The following is a 19376-nucleotide window of genomic DNA, read 5'->3' on the forward strand; positions in this document are numbered from 1 at the left end:
TTTGAGAAATTAAGAGCTTGGAACGATCAAACATTAATTGTGAAATTGAGGACATCTCGATCATTCTAATGCCTCATTTCTATTTTTAAATTGCTGATACTACTCGCAAATAGTCTTAAATTATTACAATATCACGATAAAAAATTTGAAGGTTTGTTTCTTTGTATAATTTCTAGTACATAACAAATGCTTTGATTGAATGAAATTGACAAAGCCAAATGGATGCTTTTTATACTATTCCAACATATGTAGCAAGCTTTAAATAATTTTTGAACTATTGAAAATTTCATAATTTCCTCTTTTTCCCTCCTTAATTTCCAACTTGCAAACATCCAAACCATTAGTTTAACTATTTGCATGCGAGAAAAACTTCTCTTAATGCAAATCTTTGTCATTTTAACGCTGTTGTCCCTTTTTATACAACAACTGATTGTAATTACTTGAATCAGGCAGATCTGTTTATGGTTATCTACATATCAGATAGTGATGCATGCCATATATTTACTTTTGATCTGACTAGCAAAGTGGTATGAATGTCAAGGCACAAATAAGAAATGCAGTAGCGGATCCAAGAGGGAATCAAAACTTCTCTAGCAATTTTCTTATGCCCGGTTTAAGTACAAATCATAAACCAATATATATCTATTTACTGGGTACCCAAATTGATAGCTGCAAAAAGAGTTTAAAATTAAAATTGCATGGAAGTATGCGAAGCAAGTTCACTGAACTAAAGAAGCCATTGTTAAGAATAGAAACGAGATCAACCTTCTGCCACTACTTATCAAATTTGTACACAATAAAAGAGAATAATTTAAATAAATTTGTAAGACATTCCACTAAATAAGTATGGAAACGGTGAAAGCTGGAGTATTTGATGACCCTCAAGTTATAATTTTAAAAGTGGACCTTGGAGAAGTTTTGTGCTGGTGGTAGAACGTTTTTGTAAGCAACACAAAAGAAATTGTGCGAAAAGGTAATGGGAAGCTTAAAAATTTTAGTAACAAATATGATCATACAATTACACAATCATGTGAATTGATTTACCGAAAATCTAGAAAATTATACTGAAGGATAGATACAGCACACATACCTGGATCTAAAAGTGATTTAAGGCGCTATTTTACAAGTGAAGTTTAAACCTTAAACGCCAGTTTAAACTACATATGACGACTTTTTCATGTTTTATACATGGTGTTTACCGACAAACTTAGGTTTTAACGTTACCGGCGATCTGGGGGTAGTTTAAACTTTAGTCAAACATTAAACTGAGAATTTCAACTTAGCTTTTTTAAGTTGTTCACGTTTGTACGATATGTATGGCTTTGAGTAGTTTTGGTCTCGCTAAAATGACTGAAGATATACATTTCGTATTTGATGAACTCGACATGATATTTACCAAATGCAGTACTACCCCATCATCAGAGTTATATGGCCCTCTATTTGTATTTTGTTCATATAAATTTCTTGAACAATTAAAATTTAGAAATAACCAAGCGAATATTTTCTTTGGAAAGGTTGGTTATATTTCCGCGAGGATGACAACTGACAAAAAAATGTGAGTTCAACTGTTACCTGCAAAATAAAGTAACTTTGCTTATTCTTGGTTTAAACTAGAATTCCATCTATAGTTTAAACTTTAGTTTAATCTCCAATTTTATTCCAACTTGTCACATGATGACAGATTATTGCTGGCCTAGCAAATATGATAAAATTCCAGTCAACTGGATTATTTACTGAGAATCTGGAAAATTATAGTAAGGGACAAATACATCACTTTCACCAGGATCTAAGAAAGGTGTCATTGAAAGGGTAATGTCACATGGTGACAGATTACTGCTAGTCTATCAAATATGATAAATATCGTCAACTGAATGGTTTTAATGAAAAGCTGAAGAATTATAGTGAAGGATGAATAAGACCTTTTACCATGATCTAAAAATGATGTAAGAAAGGTGTCAGTAAAGAGGGACTGTCACATGATGACATATTACTGCTGGTCTAGCAAAAATGATAAAATTCCACAATCAACAGAGTTTATTTATCGAAAATCTGGAAAATTAGAGTGAAGTACAGATACAGCACTTTCACCAGGATCGAAAAATGATGTTAGAAAGATGTCAGCAAAGAGAGACCGTCCCATGGTGACAGATTACTGATGGTTAAGCAAAAATGATAAAATTCCATAACCAATTGAGTTTATTTATTGAAAAGCTGGGAAATTAGAGTGAGTGACAGATGCAACACTTTCATCAGTATCAAAAAGTGATGTAAGATATATGTCAGTGAGGAGGGACTGTCACATGGTGATGTGTTACTGTTGGTCTGCTAAAAGGTTTTTTCCTGAATGTTGAGATTTTGGTAAACTCATTTGTATATTAATTAAATATTAAAACAACTAATAATAATTTTATTCCAGATATTTTTATTTAAGAATATTTTTTGAAATATATGAAAATTATGATTAAATCTTCAATCTTCCAAAGCCAAGCATTGTTTCTAAAATTGTTGGCCGGTGGTAACTTATGTTGACCAATTTCATTTTGTAATTTTCACATTTGATATTACATGTTCTTTTGATTCACTCTAGGCATTTTTAGTCTTTGAAGTATTTTTGTTACCCATTCAAAAAATGGACGCATTACATGAATTTAAAGTGGAAGATATAAAACTGTTTTCGGTAGATGGTAAATCTGTATAAATAACCGGAAAATATTGAATTCTCCCACTTGACCATCCTATAGATAAACATGCTCCTGCTTCAAAGTCTTGAAGAAAGCTAATAGTACTCGGTTTTTCTTCGGGTAAGCCATTTATTAGAGAACTGAAAACAAGAAAAATGATAAATTCAACTTGTATATAATATATAATGAAAAATGTTATGATTTAAGTAAAAGTAAACCAATTTTCCAACACAAATTTTTTCTAATCCATTTAATTTTCTTCTTTCATTGTTAACATGTTCATTACACTTATTAATACTTAAAAATTTAACACTTTATTTTTCCACCCCATTTTAATTGAATTGTGTTGTCTTAGATAAACTACATAGATACAGATGTTTATAACTCGAAGAGGTGGTACATGCATTCAAAACCATATTTCAGAGTTATTATCTTTTGATCAGAAAAAGTGGTTTCATCTAATAAGATAAAAAGCAATGAAAATATTTTTATATTAGATACAGTTTAGTTAAAATGTTATTTACCACCACATATAGTAAAAACTTTAATCCAATAATATCCTTTTGAGATTTTGTTATAAAAAGGGAGATATTTATTTCACCTACAAACCACTTTAAATATGCCTCTTTTTCAGTGTCTATAGTGAAATATTTTCTTAATACTCTATTTTGTAAGGCTGAGAAAACAAATGGATGTTTCATCTTGTATTTGTATTTATTATTTGCTGCTTTGGACAAGTAAAAGTCTACCTGTGAACAAGAATCTTCATGTAATGCAAGTATGTATATTGTTAGAAGTTGTTGATAAGTGGATGAAGCATCTATAACACCCAGTCTGTTAAAATTTGGATCATATTCAACAATTTGGTCCAAAATTTCAGTTATATCGATCAAACTCCTTTTTACAAACACCATCAAAAGTTCTTTTTGTTCTTCTTCGAAATCAGTACTATCAATAATTTTGTTTTCTTCTTGCTCAGTTAATTCCTCATCATTAAAAAGACTAGTTGCTGTTTCCTGAACTATTCGACGTCTTCCACATTACATCATCTAAACCGGTTTGTTTTGCTAATTCCACTATTTCATCCATATCGATAGTGTCCAATGTCTTCGCTCTTACTTAAATCTGTCCAAATGTTCTCCCATACTCCTTTCAAAGATCTTTCTGTTATCTTATTCCAAGAAAGGTTTATGTTGTCTACAGCATTTATGATACTGTAGTTTTTTGCAATATTTTCGCTGCAAGTAATAAGCCTTAAAATTGAATATAGTGCCTTGGTCAATTGGTTGGATTAAGGCAGTTATGTTAGGCGGCAAGAAAACCACTAATAAATTTGTGGAATGGCTTGGAGCTTTAGCAACTAATAGTAGTGCTCTTTGTTCAAGCTTTTTAATTTTTCGATAACGTTCAACAGACAGGCAGAAATGTTCAGTGAACCAATCCTAGAAAATTTTCATAGTTATCCATGATTTAGATATGCCTTTCATCGCTCTAGGGTTCTTGGAGTAGTAAACTAGTAGTGGTTTTAATTTGAAATATCTGCTAGCATAACCACCCAGTAGAAGTGATAAGTGATCTATGGCAGCATTAAATCTTCTTAGGAAAGAAATGTTCGTTTTGGCATGCTTTTCCAAAATAGACCTGTTACATCAACATTAAAAACCAATTCTGGAGTATTTCCTTATTCAATTATTGTTTTTAATGTTGCTGGGAATTCAGCAGCTGCTTTTGTTTCACCACTTGCTGCTTCTCCTGTAATATTTATATTGTGAAGATTATTTCGATGTTTAAATCTATTAAACAATCCTCGACTAGCAATGAAAGTTTCACTCATGTCACTTGCCTCAGCCTGAATGTAATTGGAAAATTCTTTTAGCTTTTTCCATTATGATAGATTGGCTTAATGGCATATTAAGTTCAATTTCGTTGTCAATCCATATACACAGTCGTATTTCCATGTTATTTCTAGAACAATTAATTCTATTTGCAGAGCTTTATTGTTAAGAATTGTTATTATTGTTGAAGTTGCCTAATACACTAGCGCTGCGCACAATTTCAGGGAATCCCCGGGTTGAATAAAATAGTTAAATAAAAATACGTCAACCATAATATATTCTTACCTAGCTATAAGTTGCAATCCTTGTTGTCGAACTATATTAAAAACAGCTATACAATCAGTGTCTTGAAACATAACAGCCAACAATTTTCCTTTAGGATCACTTTCCATGCACTGTACTAATCCTCCAACAATAACACCATCTATATCAACCTTACTTATGTCAAAAATAGGAAGAGCTTGATTGGACGATGTGTCAGAGTCAGAAGTGAATATTAAATCATGTTTCACAATCACTCCATATATTATCGTTTCTGTATCGGTAGCAAATAAAAGTGTGGTACCACAATTTGACCAACAAGCTGATTGGACTCTACCATTTAATACCGTCCATCTTTCACATTCCCAATTTCGACAATCCCAAACTCTAAAAAATAATAAGATAAATAATTATTGACATGGTTGTCATAAGAAGATGCTGGCGACTTATATCCCACAGTCAAGTTCCCTGAACCAGCTTCTCTAGGCATTCTTTTTACAATTGTAAAAATAAATATTTTTAAAAAGTTATCTCAAGCTACCAAAATTATTATTCAAATGAAAATATAGTGTCTGGTTATGTACAGGTCGTCCAGAATAATTTTTACAATCTTTGAAAGGGGTGGATTGAGGACCTTATTTTTTAAAATGCAATGGGGTATTGATGAAGGAATTCATAGAAATACACAACAATTTTTAAATGCACTATCAGATCTAGGGTTTCATATACCTGATTTCATATCATCTTGAAATACGAGGGTGATTAAAAAATATTGTGAATGACTAATGTTGCAACTAGTTGGGAAAGTTATAAAGAAGTTCAAGAAATTTTAAAATAAGTCTATAAGGACTACTAATGGAAAGGGCGCCTTTCGACTTAAAACAGAAGATACTATACAAGCACTGGAACGTTTGAGAAAAAACATGTTAAGAGACTTTAAAAATGAGCCAATGGCTTCCATTTTCTTCATGACAACACGGTGTACTACAAATCTCTTCTAATTAATGAGTTTTTGGTTTCCAATCACGCATTCAACTTTATGATAAGTGAATGGCAATGACAGAATTCTGAGGCAGATCAATTGTAAATTACATTTTAACTTTGTTTTGGATAAAAATTCATTGTATTTCTTTGTCACATTTCAAATATAAAGAAATTAATCACACCTGAATATATTACTTTGTTAGAACTTCATAATCACCTTTCTAAAAAGTGGAAAAATTGATAGTAAGTAAGTTGAATTGGTTGTCAGTTATATTTCAGGAAAGGAAATTATAGCACAGCTCCAGGAAAATTCCTTTTTTAACAAAAATGACTTCAGGAAAAACCTAATTATTCATAGGGTGTAATTGACTACTAAAAATCATAGAATCAGAATTTAATAAACGCTGCATATTGAACAATCATCATATACATAAATATATTATGCAAATATACAATTTCACATGTTTATCTCTGCAAACAAAAGTTTATGGAGAGTCGAAATCTTGTAATGGTAAAATGCCTATCCTGTAAGTCCCCTAATGTAAAATTTACCACTCCTGATAATTTTTTTGTTATCTAATTAAATAGAAATGTGAAAGGTCACCCATTCTATCGTACAATGCGAAGAATCCAAAGAGCAATAAATAATATTAACATAGTTAGTGGATTCCAAAACACAGATCTAATAAATATAGGTTCATTGCAATAAATTAAGAATTCATTGTTTTGGTGTTATTCGTCTTGTTGAGTATTGATTTCTCTGTTATTTTTTGTAAAAATTAAAAGTCGTTTCATATGAACAAAGTATTTTTAAAAAAGTTAAAAGTGTCTTGAAAAAAATTTCTATATTCAACATGCAAAAATTTTTAGTCTCTCTTTCATGGCAAAGGTAATTGTGTCAGCAGTGGATTTACCAGCAAAACAATAGAATTTCAAATACCTATTTTGAAGAAAAGATGATATATTAGTGTATATAAAGAATATACTAGAGAAATGAAAAAAAAATGTAACTAAAAAGAAAAAGAAGATATTGAAATGGCTGCGAGTTAACACGTTTCTCTTTGTCTTGAAAACTACCTCTCATCTGAAACAATTTTAATAAAATCAAATTCTGAATCATTAGAAGTCTGTCTTTGTTACTGCAAGAACAGAATTTAGAAAACATTTATCCAAACGAGACTTGTATAAAATTAAAAAGTATTCGCGCGCACATCCGAAAATAACAAAAAGTATCTGCAAGCTGTAAAAAAATCTAATTAAAAAATAAAGATGATGATTTAATATCTGGAAGAATACAAAAAAATTAGTAATAATAATAAAATCGTTTCATATAGATTTTAATTCATGAAAGGAATAGGCGAATTTAATTTCAACAGTTTATCCACTGATTTTGATATTATCCAATTTTTAATGTTGTGGCCACGTCGCAAGAAATGCTAGTCAGTACTTTTGTCTTGTTTAACGAAACATTTTGACATGGACTCTAACACAGCACTGATACATTTGGTTGGCAGTCCTCTATTGACCGAAATCATCATCGAATAATGAGCAGTTTCATCACTTATTGGTCTGCTTTTATTGTTGCGATATTCATACTGAGATTTGCAAACTGATTCTCAACGGACAGGAGTACTGAAGCAACACATATCCACTGAAGAATTAGTTCAATATTTTGATGTGATCCTTTACTTGATAAAAGTATTTTAATAATATCAATACTAGATAAGAGTTTGAATTAATTTTCATATGCGTAGTTATTTCTTCCAATTTATGAAGAAATGTCCTATATTGGAACTGCAGCAGATCAATATCAACATCTTTCAACACAAACACAAGCTTTCTGTTTGAAAATATGAATTTCATTATGTGACATGCAGCTGTGAGTGCTTACTTTAAGTTTTAATTTGACTGATAATGATTTGATATCAGTTATATTTCTAACATTTTCAAACAAAACAATTAAAGATGGGAACATTTTGGTACCGACCTAAATTTTCCATTAAAATTTTATCCTTTTATCCTTATGGCCAAAAACACTTTACTTGATTCTCTATGTTCTCTCGATTCTCTGGTGTTGTACCATGATTTATGCAAGTACAGATGTTTCTATCTAATGTAAAAGACTTAGATTTTAAATGATGAATGAGGAAGTATAGTTAATTTTTGCAAAATATTTATAATTTTGCTAAATTATTCATATAAGTCACATAGTTCAGAAAGCCTTTAGCAAAATTGTACATTTTTAATTTTGTTTACTTGAACATTTGCATTAACTGCCTCCTGTTACTCGGTGGAAGTTGCAAAAGTAAGAGATTCTAGTTGTTTTTTTTTCCAAGACTGTTATAATTCTTTTAGAATCATTTCTGAAATTTTCATAAACTCTTTTAACATAGTTTGCAAATCTTGTTTCACTTTAAAAGCAAGGATTTTTAAAATCCTTATTTGTATTTTCACAAAAATCAGACATGGCATCATATAAATTTTCATATTCTTTTCTACATTCATCTCACATTCCAAAATATTATCTAATTTAGTGGAAATAGAATACCCAAAACTGTTTGATACAATCATCTCTTGCTAATCTACAGTAGCAACTTCATTATTAGTGGTATTTAAAGAAAAATTACCGGTTTCTGACTCTTCAGATTTGTTTTCAATATAGCAACTTCATTATTACTGGTATTTAGAGAAATACCAGTTTCCAACTCTTTAGATTTGTTTTTAGTAAAGGTCTCGAGCTCATCTATATTATTTTGTGGTTTTATAAAAGCAGCAATAAATGTTTTAGTATCCTATTATCATGCTTTCTTCTAAGTACAAAATTACAGTACATACTGTAATACCTACAAATTATTATTGTTAAACTGTGAGTGTAATGTAAATGTATCAACATTACTAATTGTCAAAATAATCAAGGATCTTACAGAAAAACAGTTTTCAAATTATAAAGTTGAAATTTTTTTTGGTAAAAACTGTAATTTGAATAATTGTGAACGAATTTCAAAGAGCAAAAGATGAATAGATGAATTATTTTTCTTCATTGGTTCCAATTCATTGGTCTGGGCTTTGTTTGTGGAAAGTTTTTTTGTTAAGTGTGTTGAGGACATAATCCTCATCATTACCCTAATGAATGAATGAATGAATTGTATATATGTCAAGTAGTTAAAAATGTTCGGTCAGTTTGGAAATATTTTAAATGATAATATAACACTTACCTAAATACAAGACTATTTGTGCAGGTCAATAGTTTTTCCCCAGTGGGAGACCATTTTATTAGAATATTTCCTGAGCCTCCAGATCTCTTCAAAATACTAGTTTTTCCTAATTCTACATCCCAAATATATATTGTCCTATCACATGCTGCTACAGTAGCTAATTTATCACCTTTAGGAGACCATGCCATACTCATAACAGGTCTGTGATCTTCTCTTTGCAATACAGTTGCATTACTTATCGAGGGTCTGGTAATCTAAACAAATCAACTAGCAATGAATAGTTTCAATCATAAAAATCAACTTACCAGAGAGTTAGGATCAATATTCCATACGATTATCCCATTTTCATGTGCCACTGCAATTTCTGTATTTGACATTGGTCTCCATGCGACACAAGTAATATGTTTCTGGAGTTTATATTTTAACAACGGAGAAACTGAATTGGAATCATTACTGAAAATTCTCACACTGTCATCACAAGTAACTATTGCCACTTTGATGCAATAAGGATGCCAAGAAATATATCTGATCGTAGTGTTAAGCCAATTCCTGGTTTGTGAATAGTTACCTATTAAACTAGGACCACTGTATCTTAAATTTGGATTAATTAATAACCTAACTTTCCTGATATATTTTAATAATGCTAATATTGCTTTGGAAGATTTAGATATAAATAATTGATTGTGAGAAGCTGCTGTATGTAGTGCTTCAATATAACCCTGTTCATAATAAACCTGAGTTAGTTGTTTGAGAAAAGAAACATCTACAGGTAAGAACAGAGCTTTCCCTTCGTCACCCGAAGTTGTTGGATGCAATAAGTCTCTGGTAATGTGAATTTTAGGATGATGCTCTAACTACAATCAGTGTATATTAATAATTGTAAAAAAATCGTTTTATAACTTACTGTATTCGTTAACGCGTTCAAATTGGCGATATCGAAATTTGTGTAAAATACTCTACCGTTTATTTGGCATAGAGAGATTTGTCCATCTATAGGAAGCTCGAAGTCTTGAAGTGTTCTCATCATTTTTATAAAATATTAAAAATATCCTATCACACATACAAAAGTAAACGATTAACAATGTCAAATTCAAATTTCGAGGTTATATGCCCTAGGGTGCATTCTACTAAGCACTCGCGACAAACACGTATGACAAAACAGAAAAATAAAGCGAAAGCTTTGAGAGGTTATGTTATAATTTGTAAGTTACTGAATTTACAGTGAAATAGTAAAATATATGATGGTGCGTCACAAGAATGCTTCAAAAGTACTTATAATACCCCATACCGCAATAATGAAATAGATTCTCATGGTTGCAAGAGTTTGAAATTTCTGTTAATCCTTTCAACGCTCGTAGTTGCTATGTGCTAGTTGTCCAAAAACAATATTTCAGGCGCCGTGAACGCTTAGTGGAATGTACCCTAAATTGTCATCTGTGTACATTTCTTTCTTCTATGACCCATGTATCCGTTTTCCGCTAAATAAAATTACAATATTCTCCTTGCACTTTTAGATTTTTCAAAAGATTTCCCACAATAAATATTCGTGGTCTTCACATTATAGCCCTTTTCTGTTTATACCAACCAATAAAACAAAAATATTGAAGATATTTCATTCCATCACAGCGAATACCGAAGACGGTAGTTAGTTTAAAATCACTTGTTTGATTTGATAGTCTTTCCCAGTTTCAAATTGTATCAAAGGTAGGAGACTCTGTAGGACCTCACGGGCCCTGTTGGGGCTGACGCATGGATACTGTAATAATGAAACACGCGAGGCGTTGACCTCTGTCCAGTCACACTCTTGTTTTTGCTTTTTTGCTATAACCGTACAGGGTCACTACACGATGGTCCCCTACGTGTGGAGGGTTTTAAATCCAGAGGATCTTAGATGTAACACCCCATTTCAACCGAAGGCACTTTTACATGCACAGAGGGAGCAGGCGGCCTTTTTTATTTTGTTATTCACGTGTTTGTACTAGAATTGTTTTGTATCCAGAGTTAATCCCAGATATTACAGCTCTTAGAGTACGTATTTGGGAAAGTGCCAGTGTTGTGCCCCCTGGTAAAAAAGAAGCTCGGTTTTCCTTTAGTTAATCCGTAGACTGTCCACTAGTCGCAAGGCCCTTGTCATGCGGTCTCGCGTCCTTTGCCGGGCGAAGTTTAATTAACAATAAGTCATCTACGTATCAACCAGACACCACAGGGTAAGAGACAAGAATCCGCGCTGTGGCGCTACAGTCGCGACATCTACGAATGCATGCACTACATCTTCCAAAAAATAAGTAAATGAAAATTGGAACTACAGGAAGTCCCACAAAACTAAAAATATTTCAACGGAAACGAGCTTCAACTTGTTTTTAATATACATGTTGATTCAGCACATCGTGGTTGGAATACCCTGAACAAAATCAGGTGGAAGGTATAAATTAAAAGATCTGATTTGTCAAAAATATAGTATTAAAAAAACAATACGTATAATTTTCACAGAAAATATCACTTTAAAATTTCCTTAAGTAGTAACAATTGGTTGAAAATGCTTAAAGCACATTTTCTTTTCCTTACAAAAAAAAACGATTGGTACTTTGCGCCAAATAAGATAAATTGACGCAACAAAATAATCAAAATACATGGCAATGACTAAGACCTTCTACGCCAATGTGTCAGTCGAAAGACACGAAATTGGAAAAAAACTTATTTAAGATATTTTGTGAACATGTTCTGCTAATGTATACAATCAAATAGAATGTTAGATATCAATAAAAATTTTTTCAATATCATACAATAAATTGAAAATTCCCTTTTTTGAAGTAAAAAAATTGATTTTATAGCTTCAAATTTCTTACTCTCAATACTACTAATACAAATAAATGTTCGTTTGTTAGTAATTTATAATGAACAACAATTGGTATCTAATCCTGTAATAATTTCTGAGCACTTGATTTTAAATAATTCGAGATTATAGTACAAATTTTATAATTCCAAATATTGATAAAAACACGTGGCATAATCACCGAGATTCCTAAGAAAATACTTATAAAAAATTGAAAGATGGCTTCGAGTTCTGTACATTTGCCAATTGTTTAAAAAAATTATAGAGATGTTGTTAAAAAATTTCACAGGCCAATCAAATTATACGTGTACCCTGTAAAAAAGTTGATACCTAGGTACCAATACATGCGGATGAAAGACTGAGCATTTCTGACGAAACAGGCTGTAATCAGGACCATCCTGATTAGAGACGATGGAAACAGGAAAATTATGGTGTGCCCCAAGGATGGATACTGGGCCTCCTTGTTATGGAACCTCCTATATGATAACCTACTTAAATGCGAATACTCGGATGTGGCAATAATGATTGCATTTGCAGATGATCTGTCAATCATCGTAGAAGCAAACTGCACAGCTGTATTAAACACAAGAATAGAAATAACGATACACCAAGTGATAAACTGGATAAGTAAGCACAGACTGCTATGGGCATCCGACAAAACGGAATATAGCATCCTTAAAGGACCAAGAAACTATAGAACGGACTTCGAGGTCCAAATTATCATCCGGTCAAGAGCAATCAAATACCTGGGTGTTGTCCTGGACGACGGTGCATACGTTGTATATGCAGCTAAAAAAGCGCCGACAAGAACAAAAATTCTGTCAACCATAATGCCAAACGTTAGAGGACCCAGTGGTCTGCAGAGAAAAGCTCTATATGGAATGGTAGAGTTCATACTCCTCTATGGAGCAACCATATGAATAAGAGCAATAACATAAGTAAATATCGAGAGCTACTTTCTCGAAGTCAAGGAATAGTACTAACAGTGTCTGGAATACTACCGATAGATTTACTGATGGAGGAAAGGGTAAGACTCTATTGGAGAAAGGATAGAGGTACAAGCAGTGCCAAGGAGAAGGAACAAGAACTTACACTGAATAAATGGCAAAACAGGTGGAAGCAAGAACAAGAAAATATTAAATGAACTCGGAGTATAATAAATGATGTGTAAACTCCGCCGCACTGAAAACTTTTTAACACAAGCGCTTAGTGTATATGGTACATTGGGTAGTATATTTATCTTCAAGACTTTCAGATACACAAATCTAAGAAAGTGACTGAAAACTTTGAACCCCGAACCATTTAACTAGTTTTGGACACAAAAGTTTCAATATTGTATAAAGTTAAACTCAAAACACACCCTTATACCACCACCTACACTTAAAAGTGAAGTTTGACATATTCAAGCAAAAAAAACATAAACTAGTGTAATGTAACCCAACTACCTACTTCAGATCCACAATTCTGAGACATTGATTATAAACTTTGAACCGATGAATATTTTCGAACCATTTAACTAGTTTTGGACAATAAACTTTCAAAATTCTATCAAGTTAAACCTAAAACACACCCTTATACCATCGTGTAGAAGAAATTCAGTAGGATTAAGCAGGCCATACAACGTTGGTATACCGATAAGTGAATACCTCAGTGTTCAACACTTAAAAGTAAAGTTTGGCATATTGAAACAAATAAAAAAATTACATAAACTAGTGTAATATAACCCAACTATCTACTTTTAAAGTCTTCAGATCCACAATTCTGAGACATTGATTATAAACTTTGAACCGATGAATATTTTCGAACCATTTAACTAGTTTTGGACAATAAACTTTCAAAATTCTATCAAGTTAAACCTAAAACACACCCTTATACCATCGTGTAGAAGAAATTCAGTAGGATTAAGCAGGCCATACAACGTTGGTATACCGATAAGTGAATACCTCAGTGTTCAACACTTAAAAGTGAAGTTTGGCATATTGAAACAAATAAAAAAATTACATAAACTAGTGTAATATAACCCAACTATCTACTTTTAAAGTCTTCAGATTCACAATTCTGAGACATCGATTGTAACTTTGAATCAATGAATATTTTCGAACCATTTAACTAGTTTTTGACTATAAACTTTGAAAATTTTAAAAAGTTTTTAAAACCCAATAGGAAAATGGCATGGAGAAACATGTATATTTGCCAAAAAAAAAGAAATTTGGAAAAAAATTGTGTATGAAAAGTAGAAGTTGTTCTGACCGATCTAATTTAAATCGAAGCCAGCTTTTCAGTTGATATACAAGTTGATTAAATTTCATATTCCTATAAATATTAGTAAAAATTGTCTATGTTCATTTACAATTAAATTTCCAGACTCAAAAAAATTAAAAATTATCTTTTTTTAATCGTGCTGCGACCGCCTACCATATTTTAACCAACACATTTACTTAAATTGTACAAAATAGTTAACACAACTGTACAATTTCATATAAAAATATAAACACATCTGATTTGTTAGTTAAATATACAGTATTGGTTAGAAGGTATTTTTTTTTGTCTTCCTAAACTAGTTTGATGATCACTAACTGGAAATAAATATGGCGAAACTATTAATACGAATTATTTAAAATTTCATTTAATTATCAAAAATTTCCACAACTTTTTTGGATCAATTTAAAATAAAAAATTAATACTGGAGGCGGTATATGGAAATACAGAGTGAACATTTAAACTAAAAATTAAAATTTTAAAAGAGAATTGAAATAATTAGAGCAAAAAATCCATGAATATATATGTACAGTAATAGTCAAATGAACTGTTTCATAATCACGGATTAAGTGATTTTATTATTAGAGTAATATTTTTAAAAAAATTTATAAAAAGTATGACGTAAAGTAATAAATTTAAATTTTGACAGTTGGAATTTTAAATAATTCGTTTTACATAATGATTCAAATATTGGAACAATAAGTAGCATGTAACATGCAGATGACCATCGATGATTTAAAATTATTAAAAATTACCCAATTAACATCTACTTTAATAGGCTTATAGAACACAACCATTATCAGACTAGTCATCTTTTACTATTTTTGGAATACACAAAATTCTTATTAATGAATGAGTTTATAAATAAAATGCATTTTTGTCTTTAAAAGGAAACGCTGATTACTACTCACATATTTTTGTGGTTTTCCAACTGTGTCTATTTGTAGAAAATCTATGAGTACTTGTTTGACCACTTAATAGCGTTTCCTTAATGCTTTTGGTTTCCTAACAAATTAGAATACATATGAAAATTTAATATTTCATAATAATGTACAATGAAGAAATTTAAAGCGGAGAATATATCAATAAAGTGATAAAATGACAAAACAGTCGATGATCATTTAAATTGAGCCCCTCAAGAGATATTTTTTGTTGGTGTAATTTTTATGGCACAGCTGGCAGCAAAAATATTTTTTATATAATTTGTAAAACTGATGTTTCAAAATAATAGGAAAAGAAAAACATTAGTTTGGACACACCGTTTACTCAACTACTCACAATTACACTGTCTGACGCGCGTTTCGATAACCAAGTTGTCGTCTTCAGAGACTGAACGTAAACTATGATGATATGATGGATGATGTTTTCGCTATATTTAATATGAAGAAGGGAAACGTAGACGAATTCATTTTGGAATTAAATCAAAATATTCATGTATGAAGTTCATCTATGAAATGGAAAACAATGGTCAGTTAACATTTTTAGATACTTTAGTATTTAGGAATACCAATAAGTTAGAATTTGATGAGTTTAGGAAAAATACCGCTATGTGCAGGTACATTCCCTACTGATTCTTTTCATTGTATCCAGCATAAGAAGTTAAGTCATTAGGTTTTAGTTTACCTTCAGTCTCTGAAGACGACAACTTGTCAAACAGTGTAATTGTGAGTGTTGGTGCAAACAGTGTGTTAGGTATAAATATCACCAACGTTTCCAGAAATTCCAACTTAATTTTTTTAAGGGAAAATCAACACTAAAACGAAAGTTGATTTGATAACAATCTGCGTTTTTTATTAGCTGGTTTGAGATCTGACCTATATATTTTTTTAAATAAATAACCACCCAAAGTCCCCTTTATTCATTATAATAAACGTATAACATCAAACAATGAAAAGAAAAAAAATATTGACTCGGTTGGAAATCTCTCAAAACTAGTAGATACCAGGCACAGGAGTTGCAGTTGCCCCAAAAAATAATTGCAAAAAGTTAAGATAAATCCAAAGATCCCAACAAAATGGAGAAATTGTGATAAATCCCCTGAAATATTCGCCAGTTGATAGGCTACTTGAAGCCAATGACAACCAAAGATTCTTTGAGATGCTAGAAACAATACAAAATTCAGGAAAAACACAATAAACATCACACCTAAAGTAAAAAAAAGAAAAAATCCAATAAGGATCCAGTACTGAAACCGACATTCAATAAACGTAGTTAGAGCAAATTGATTATTATTGCTTTGGTTATCATTTATTAGACAAAAGTTTGATTATACAGTAAAGCATCAATTATCCGAAAACCAGTTATCCGGACGTGCATTGGTTACAAATCAGAAAAAAAATTGAACCCTCGTGAGAGGTTTCGATGAATTTCCGCGCGTGATGAATTAAAAAAAAGTAATTGCAAAAAGTTAAGATGAATCCAAAGAACCCAACAAAATGGTGGAATTCTATTTGATTTAACTATACTCAAAAACTATGGAAAGTACTGAAACAGCCAAATATTTTAAATAAACAGTTGTTAGTGTGATAAAGCCCCTGAAATATTCACCAGATGATATGCTACTTGAAAATAAAAACAAAATATAATTACTGTGAGTTATCCAGAATAGAAATATCAAAACATTGACAACCAAAGACGAGATGCTAAAAACAATACAAAACTTAGGAAAAACGCAATAAACATCACACCTAAAGTAAAAAAAAGAAAAAATCCAATAAGGATCCTACTGAAACCGAAATTCAATAAACGTAGTCAGAGCAAATTGTTCATTATTGCTTTGCATATCATTTATTAGACAAAAATTTTGATTATAGATTCAATTTAGAAATTAATCAATATTGGTAAATATCAATAACGGCTAAAATTGAACTAAAATGTAAAATACAGTAGAGCATAAATTATCCGAATACTGATCCTCGGGACGTTCGTTGGTTAAAAATTAGAAAAAAAAATAGCTGGTTGCTGTTCAGGAGCGCCCGTAATCCCATCATTTTATCAGTCGACAATCTTACGTTCCCTGGTTAAGTTGTGATTGTGTTTTTGTGATTACATATTGTAATAAATTTACTGATAAATTAAGTTGTTGTCGTTGTAAGTGATGTCGACTAAACGTAAACGTGTAGCTAGCTTTGTCAATTGCAGAAAAAATTTTTGGAAGAGCTAGATCGTGGCATAAGCGGGGCTAGTTTAGCGCGGCAGTACAATGTAGGCACTTCTACGTTTTCGGACAGCATCAAACTATCAAAGACTATGCATCCAAACTAGACAGTAAAGATGAGAGTACAATAAGAAAATCGATGAAATCAGCAGACAATCAGGAGCCGTACTTGGCAATGTATACTTGGTTTATACAAATTAGAAGTCAAGGACAACCAATCAACGGACCGATCATTTGTGAAAAAGCACTACAGGTAAACCAAATGAATGGTGATCCTAATTTTAAAGCGACAACTGGCTGGTTTCAACGCTTTAAATCCGGGCACGGGATAAGGGAGCTAGACATACAAGGTGAGAGACTGTCAGATGGTATAGTATCTGCCGAAAATTTAAAGAAGTCATTTAATGAATTATGCAAAGCTGGTTGTTTTGACAATGCAAAACAGGTCAAAGCTACCAACAATTCCTGCATTACACCCTTGGTTTGTGCTAACTCTACTGGCGATCAAGGCTCCCGCTGCTTATTATTGGGAAAGATAATGCACCAACTCATCAAGTTCAATGTGTTGTTTCTTCCACCAAATGTGACGTTAGTCCTACAACCAATGGACCAGGGTGTGATAGAAACATTTAAAAGTTTCTACAGAAAGCAATTGTTTCAAATGCTGCTTCTAAATATGGAGAATGGAGAAGAATCTGTGTTAAGCAATAACAAGAAATTGAATTTAAAAGACGCCGTCTATATGACGATGATCCTCAAGAACCACAAGACAGGGATTATCCGGATGGAATAAGAGAAATTATCAAAGAAGCACCAGGTTTTGAGGAGTGTGACAATGCCAATATAAGCGATTGGTTAAATTGCGACGTCGACGATCCTGATTATCAGATTTTTTCTGATGAAGAAATTGTGCAGCAGATAAAGAATTAAAGAACGATAATCAGGAAGTAGGAGAGGAAGAGGAGGATGGAGAAGACACTGGGGTAGAAAACGATGTTCAGACCCACGATGAGATATCTACTTGTTTGGAAAAAGCTAAGAAGTGGCTAGAGCGTCAACCTGAGTGTGACACCATTCAGCTTTTGTTCTAAAAAAGACTAAGAGATTTAGCTGCAAAAAAACGTGTGAGAAGTAGTCTTAAGCAAAAAAAATATCTGATTTCTTTTGTCAGCATCCTCAAACCTATAGTATTGTAATTTACATAATTAAAGGTATATACACAGCGGGGGTCTTACAGCTTTCTTTGCCGCATCCCGCATTTCGTACGCTACACTTTCCTATATATCCACTTGTTTTCCTGGATAACTCTGTCTTTCATATTTTGTGCAATTGCTTCCTTCCAGGTCCTTGAATGCTTTCTTCAACCACCTGTAGTGCTCCATCCTCATCACATGTCGGTATCAGAGCAGTTACTTAGTCTGTATTCTATCTAAAGTCGTGTAGACTCGACCTGTTCTTCCTCATATATCTTCATTCTGTATATACTCTGTTCTAGATATCCTGCACAATCTTCTTAAGTAGTGAATTTTCACAGCCTCTATATTTTTCTCCTATCTGTTAGTTGCCAGTATTCACATCCATACGTTAAAATAGGTTCCACAATGACTTTGTATATTGTCATTTTTGTGTTTAGGTTAATTAAAGGTGTTCTGTAAATTCTATTTGCTGTTTTTTGTTTAAAAATCCTTTGTTTGCGGTGTATATATTGATTAAATAGTTGAATTACATTACATATTACAGTGCGAATAAAATTAAAATCGAGTCCAAATCAGTTATCCGGTTTTTCAATTTGCCGGACACTAACATGCAGCAATTATTCTGGATAATCGATGCTCACTGTGGCTTCAATTTAGAAATTGATCAATCAAAATCAATAACGATTAAAATTGATCTAAAATATTAAATAGTTAGACTAAACCGTCAAAAATTACTTCTATTGATAAAATCAATGTTTTCTATTTAAATAGACCACAAATCAAGAATATTATATACGAGGTGTTTATAAATTCATGCCTGCATAAAATTATGATAAATGTTGCCCTTAAACAACTTTTTTCTCTCAACCCTTTTTAAGATATCACTCTTGAAATTTAGTGAGGAGAAATAAGACATTTTTCTCAAATTGGAGTGTACTGTTTTTAATTCCTTATA

The 19376-nt window shown here is 31.8% G+C and overlaps 2 protein-coding genes across 2 annotated transcripts; one reads left to right on the forward strand and one right to left on the reverse strand.

The window, feature by feature from the left end:
- Positions 1–2392: 2392 nt before the first annotated feature.
- Positions 2393–10587, reverse strand: LOC130891835 (aladin-like). Its single transcript, XM_057796869.1, has 5 exons — positions 9881–10587; positions 9282–9830; positions 8977–9230; positions 4802–5164; positions 2393–2821 (listed from the first exon to the last, which is right to left on the reverse strand). Exons 1-5 carry the CDS (start codon positions 10001–10003, stop codon positions 2623–2625), a joined length of 1488 nt encoding a protein of 495 aa, XP_057652852.1. The 5' UTR covers positions 10004–10587; the 3' UTR covers positions 2393–2622.
- A 6813-nt stretch (positions 10588–17400) lies between these two features.
- LOC130891468 (jerky protein homolog-like) lies at positions 17401–18155 on the forward strand. Its single transcript, XM_057796239.1, has 2 exons — positions 17401–17813; positions 17957–18155. The coding sequence occupies exons 1-2, from the start codon at positions 17401–17403 to the stop codon at positions 18153–18155; spliced, it is 612 nt and encodes a 203-aa protein (XP_057652222.1).
- The last annotated feature ends 1221 nt before the right edge of the window (positions 18156–19376 follow it).

This window comes from Diorhabda carinulata, chromosome 3, assembly GCF_026250575.1.
Source record: "Diorhabda carinulata isolate Delta chromosome 3, icDioCari1.1, whole genome shotgun sequence".
In the NCBI taxonomy this organism is placed as follows: domain Eukaryota; kingdom Metazoa; phylum Arthropoda; class Insecta; order Coleoptera; family Chrysomelidae; genus Diorhabda; species Diorhabda carinulata.

Bases quoted from the DNA above. Each gene is read 5' to 3' on its own strand.
- LOC130891835 (XM_057796869.1), bottom strand. From the start codon at position 10,003: ATGATGAGAACACTTCAAGACTTCGAGCTTCCTATAGATGGACAAATC. The intron at 9,831-9,880 runs GTAAGTTATAAA...CACTGATTGTAG, and splicing joins TGAACGCGTTAACGAATACA to TTAGAGCATCATCCTAAAAT. The intron at 2,822-4,801 runs GTAAGAATATAT...TCTTGTTTTCAG, and splicing joins GGATTGCAACTTATAGCTAG to TTCTCTAATAAATGGCTTAC.
- LOC130891468 (XM_057796239.1), top strand. From the start codon at position 17,401: ATGTATACTTGGTTTATACAAATTAGAAGTCAAGGACAACCAATCAAC. The intron at 17,814-17,956 runs GTTAGTCCTACA...TGAATTTAAAAG, and splicing joins TTTCTTCCACCAAATGTGAC to ACGCCGTCTATATGACGATG.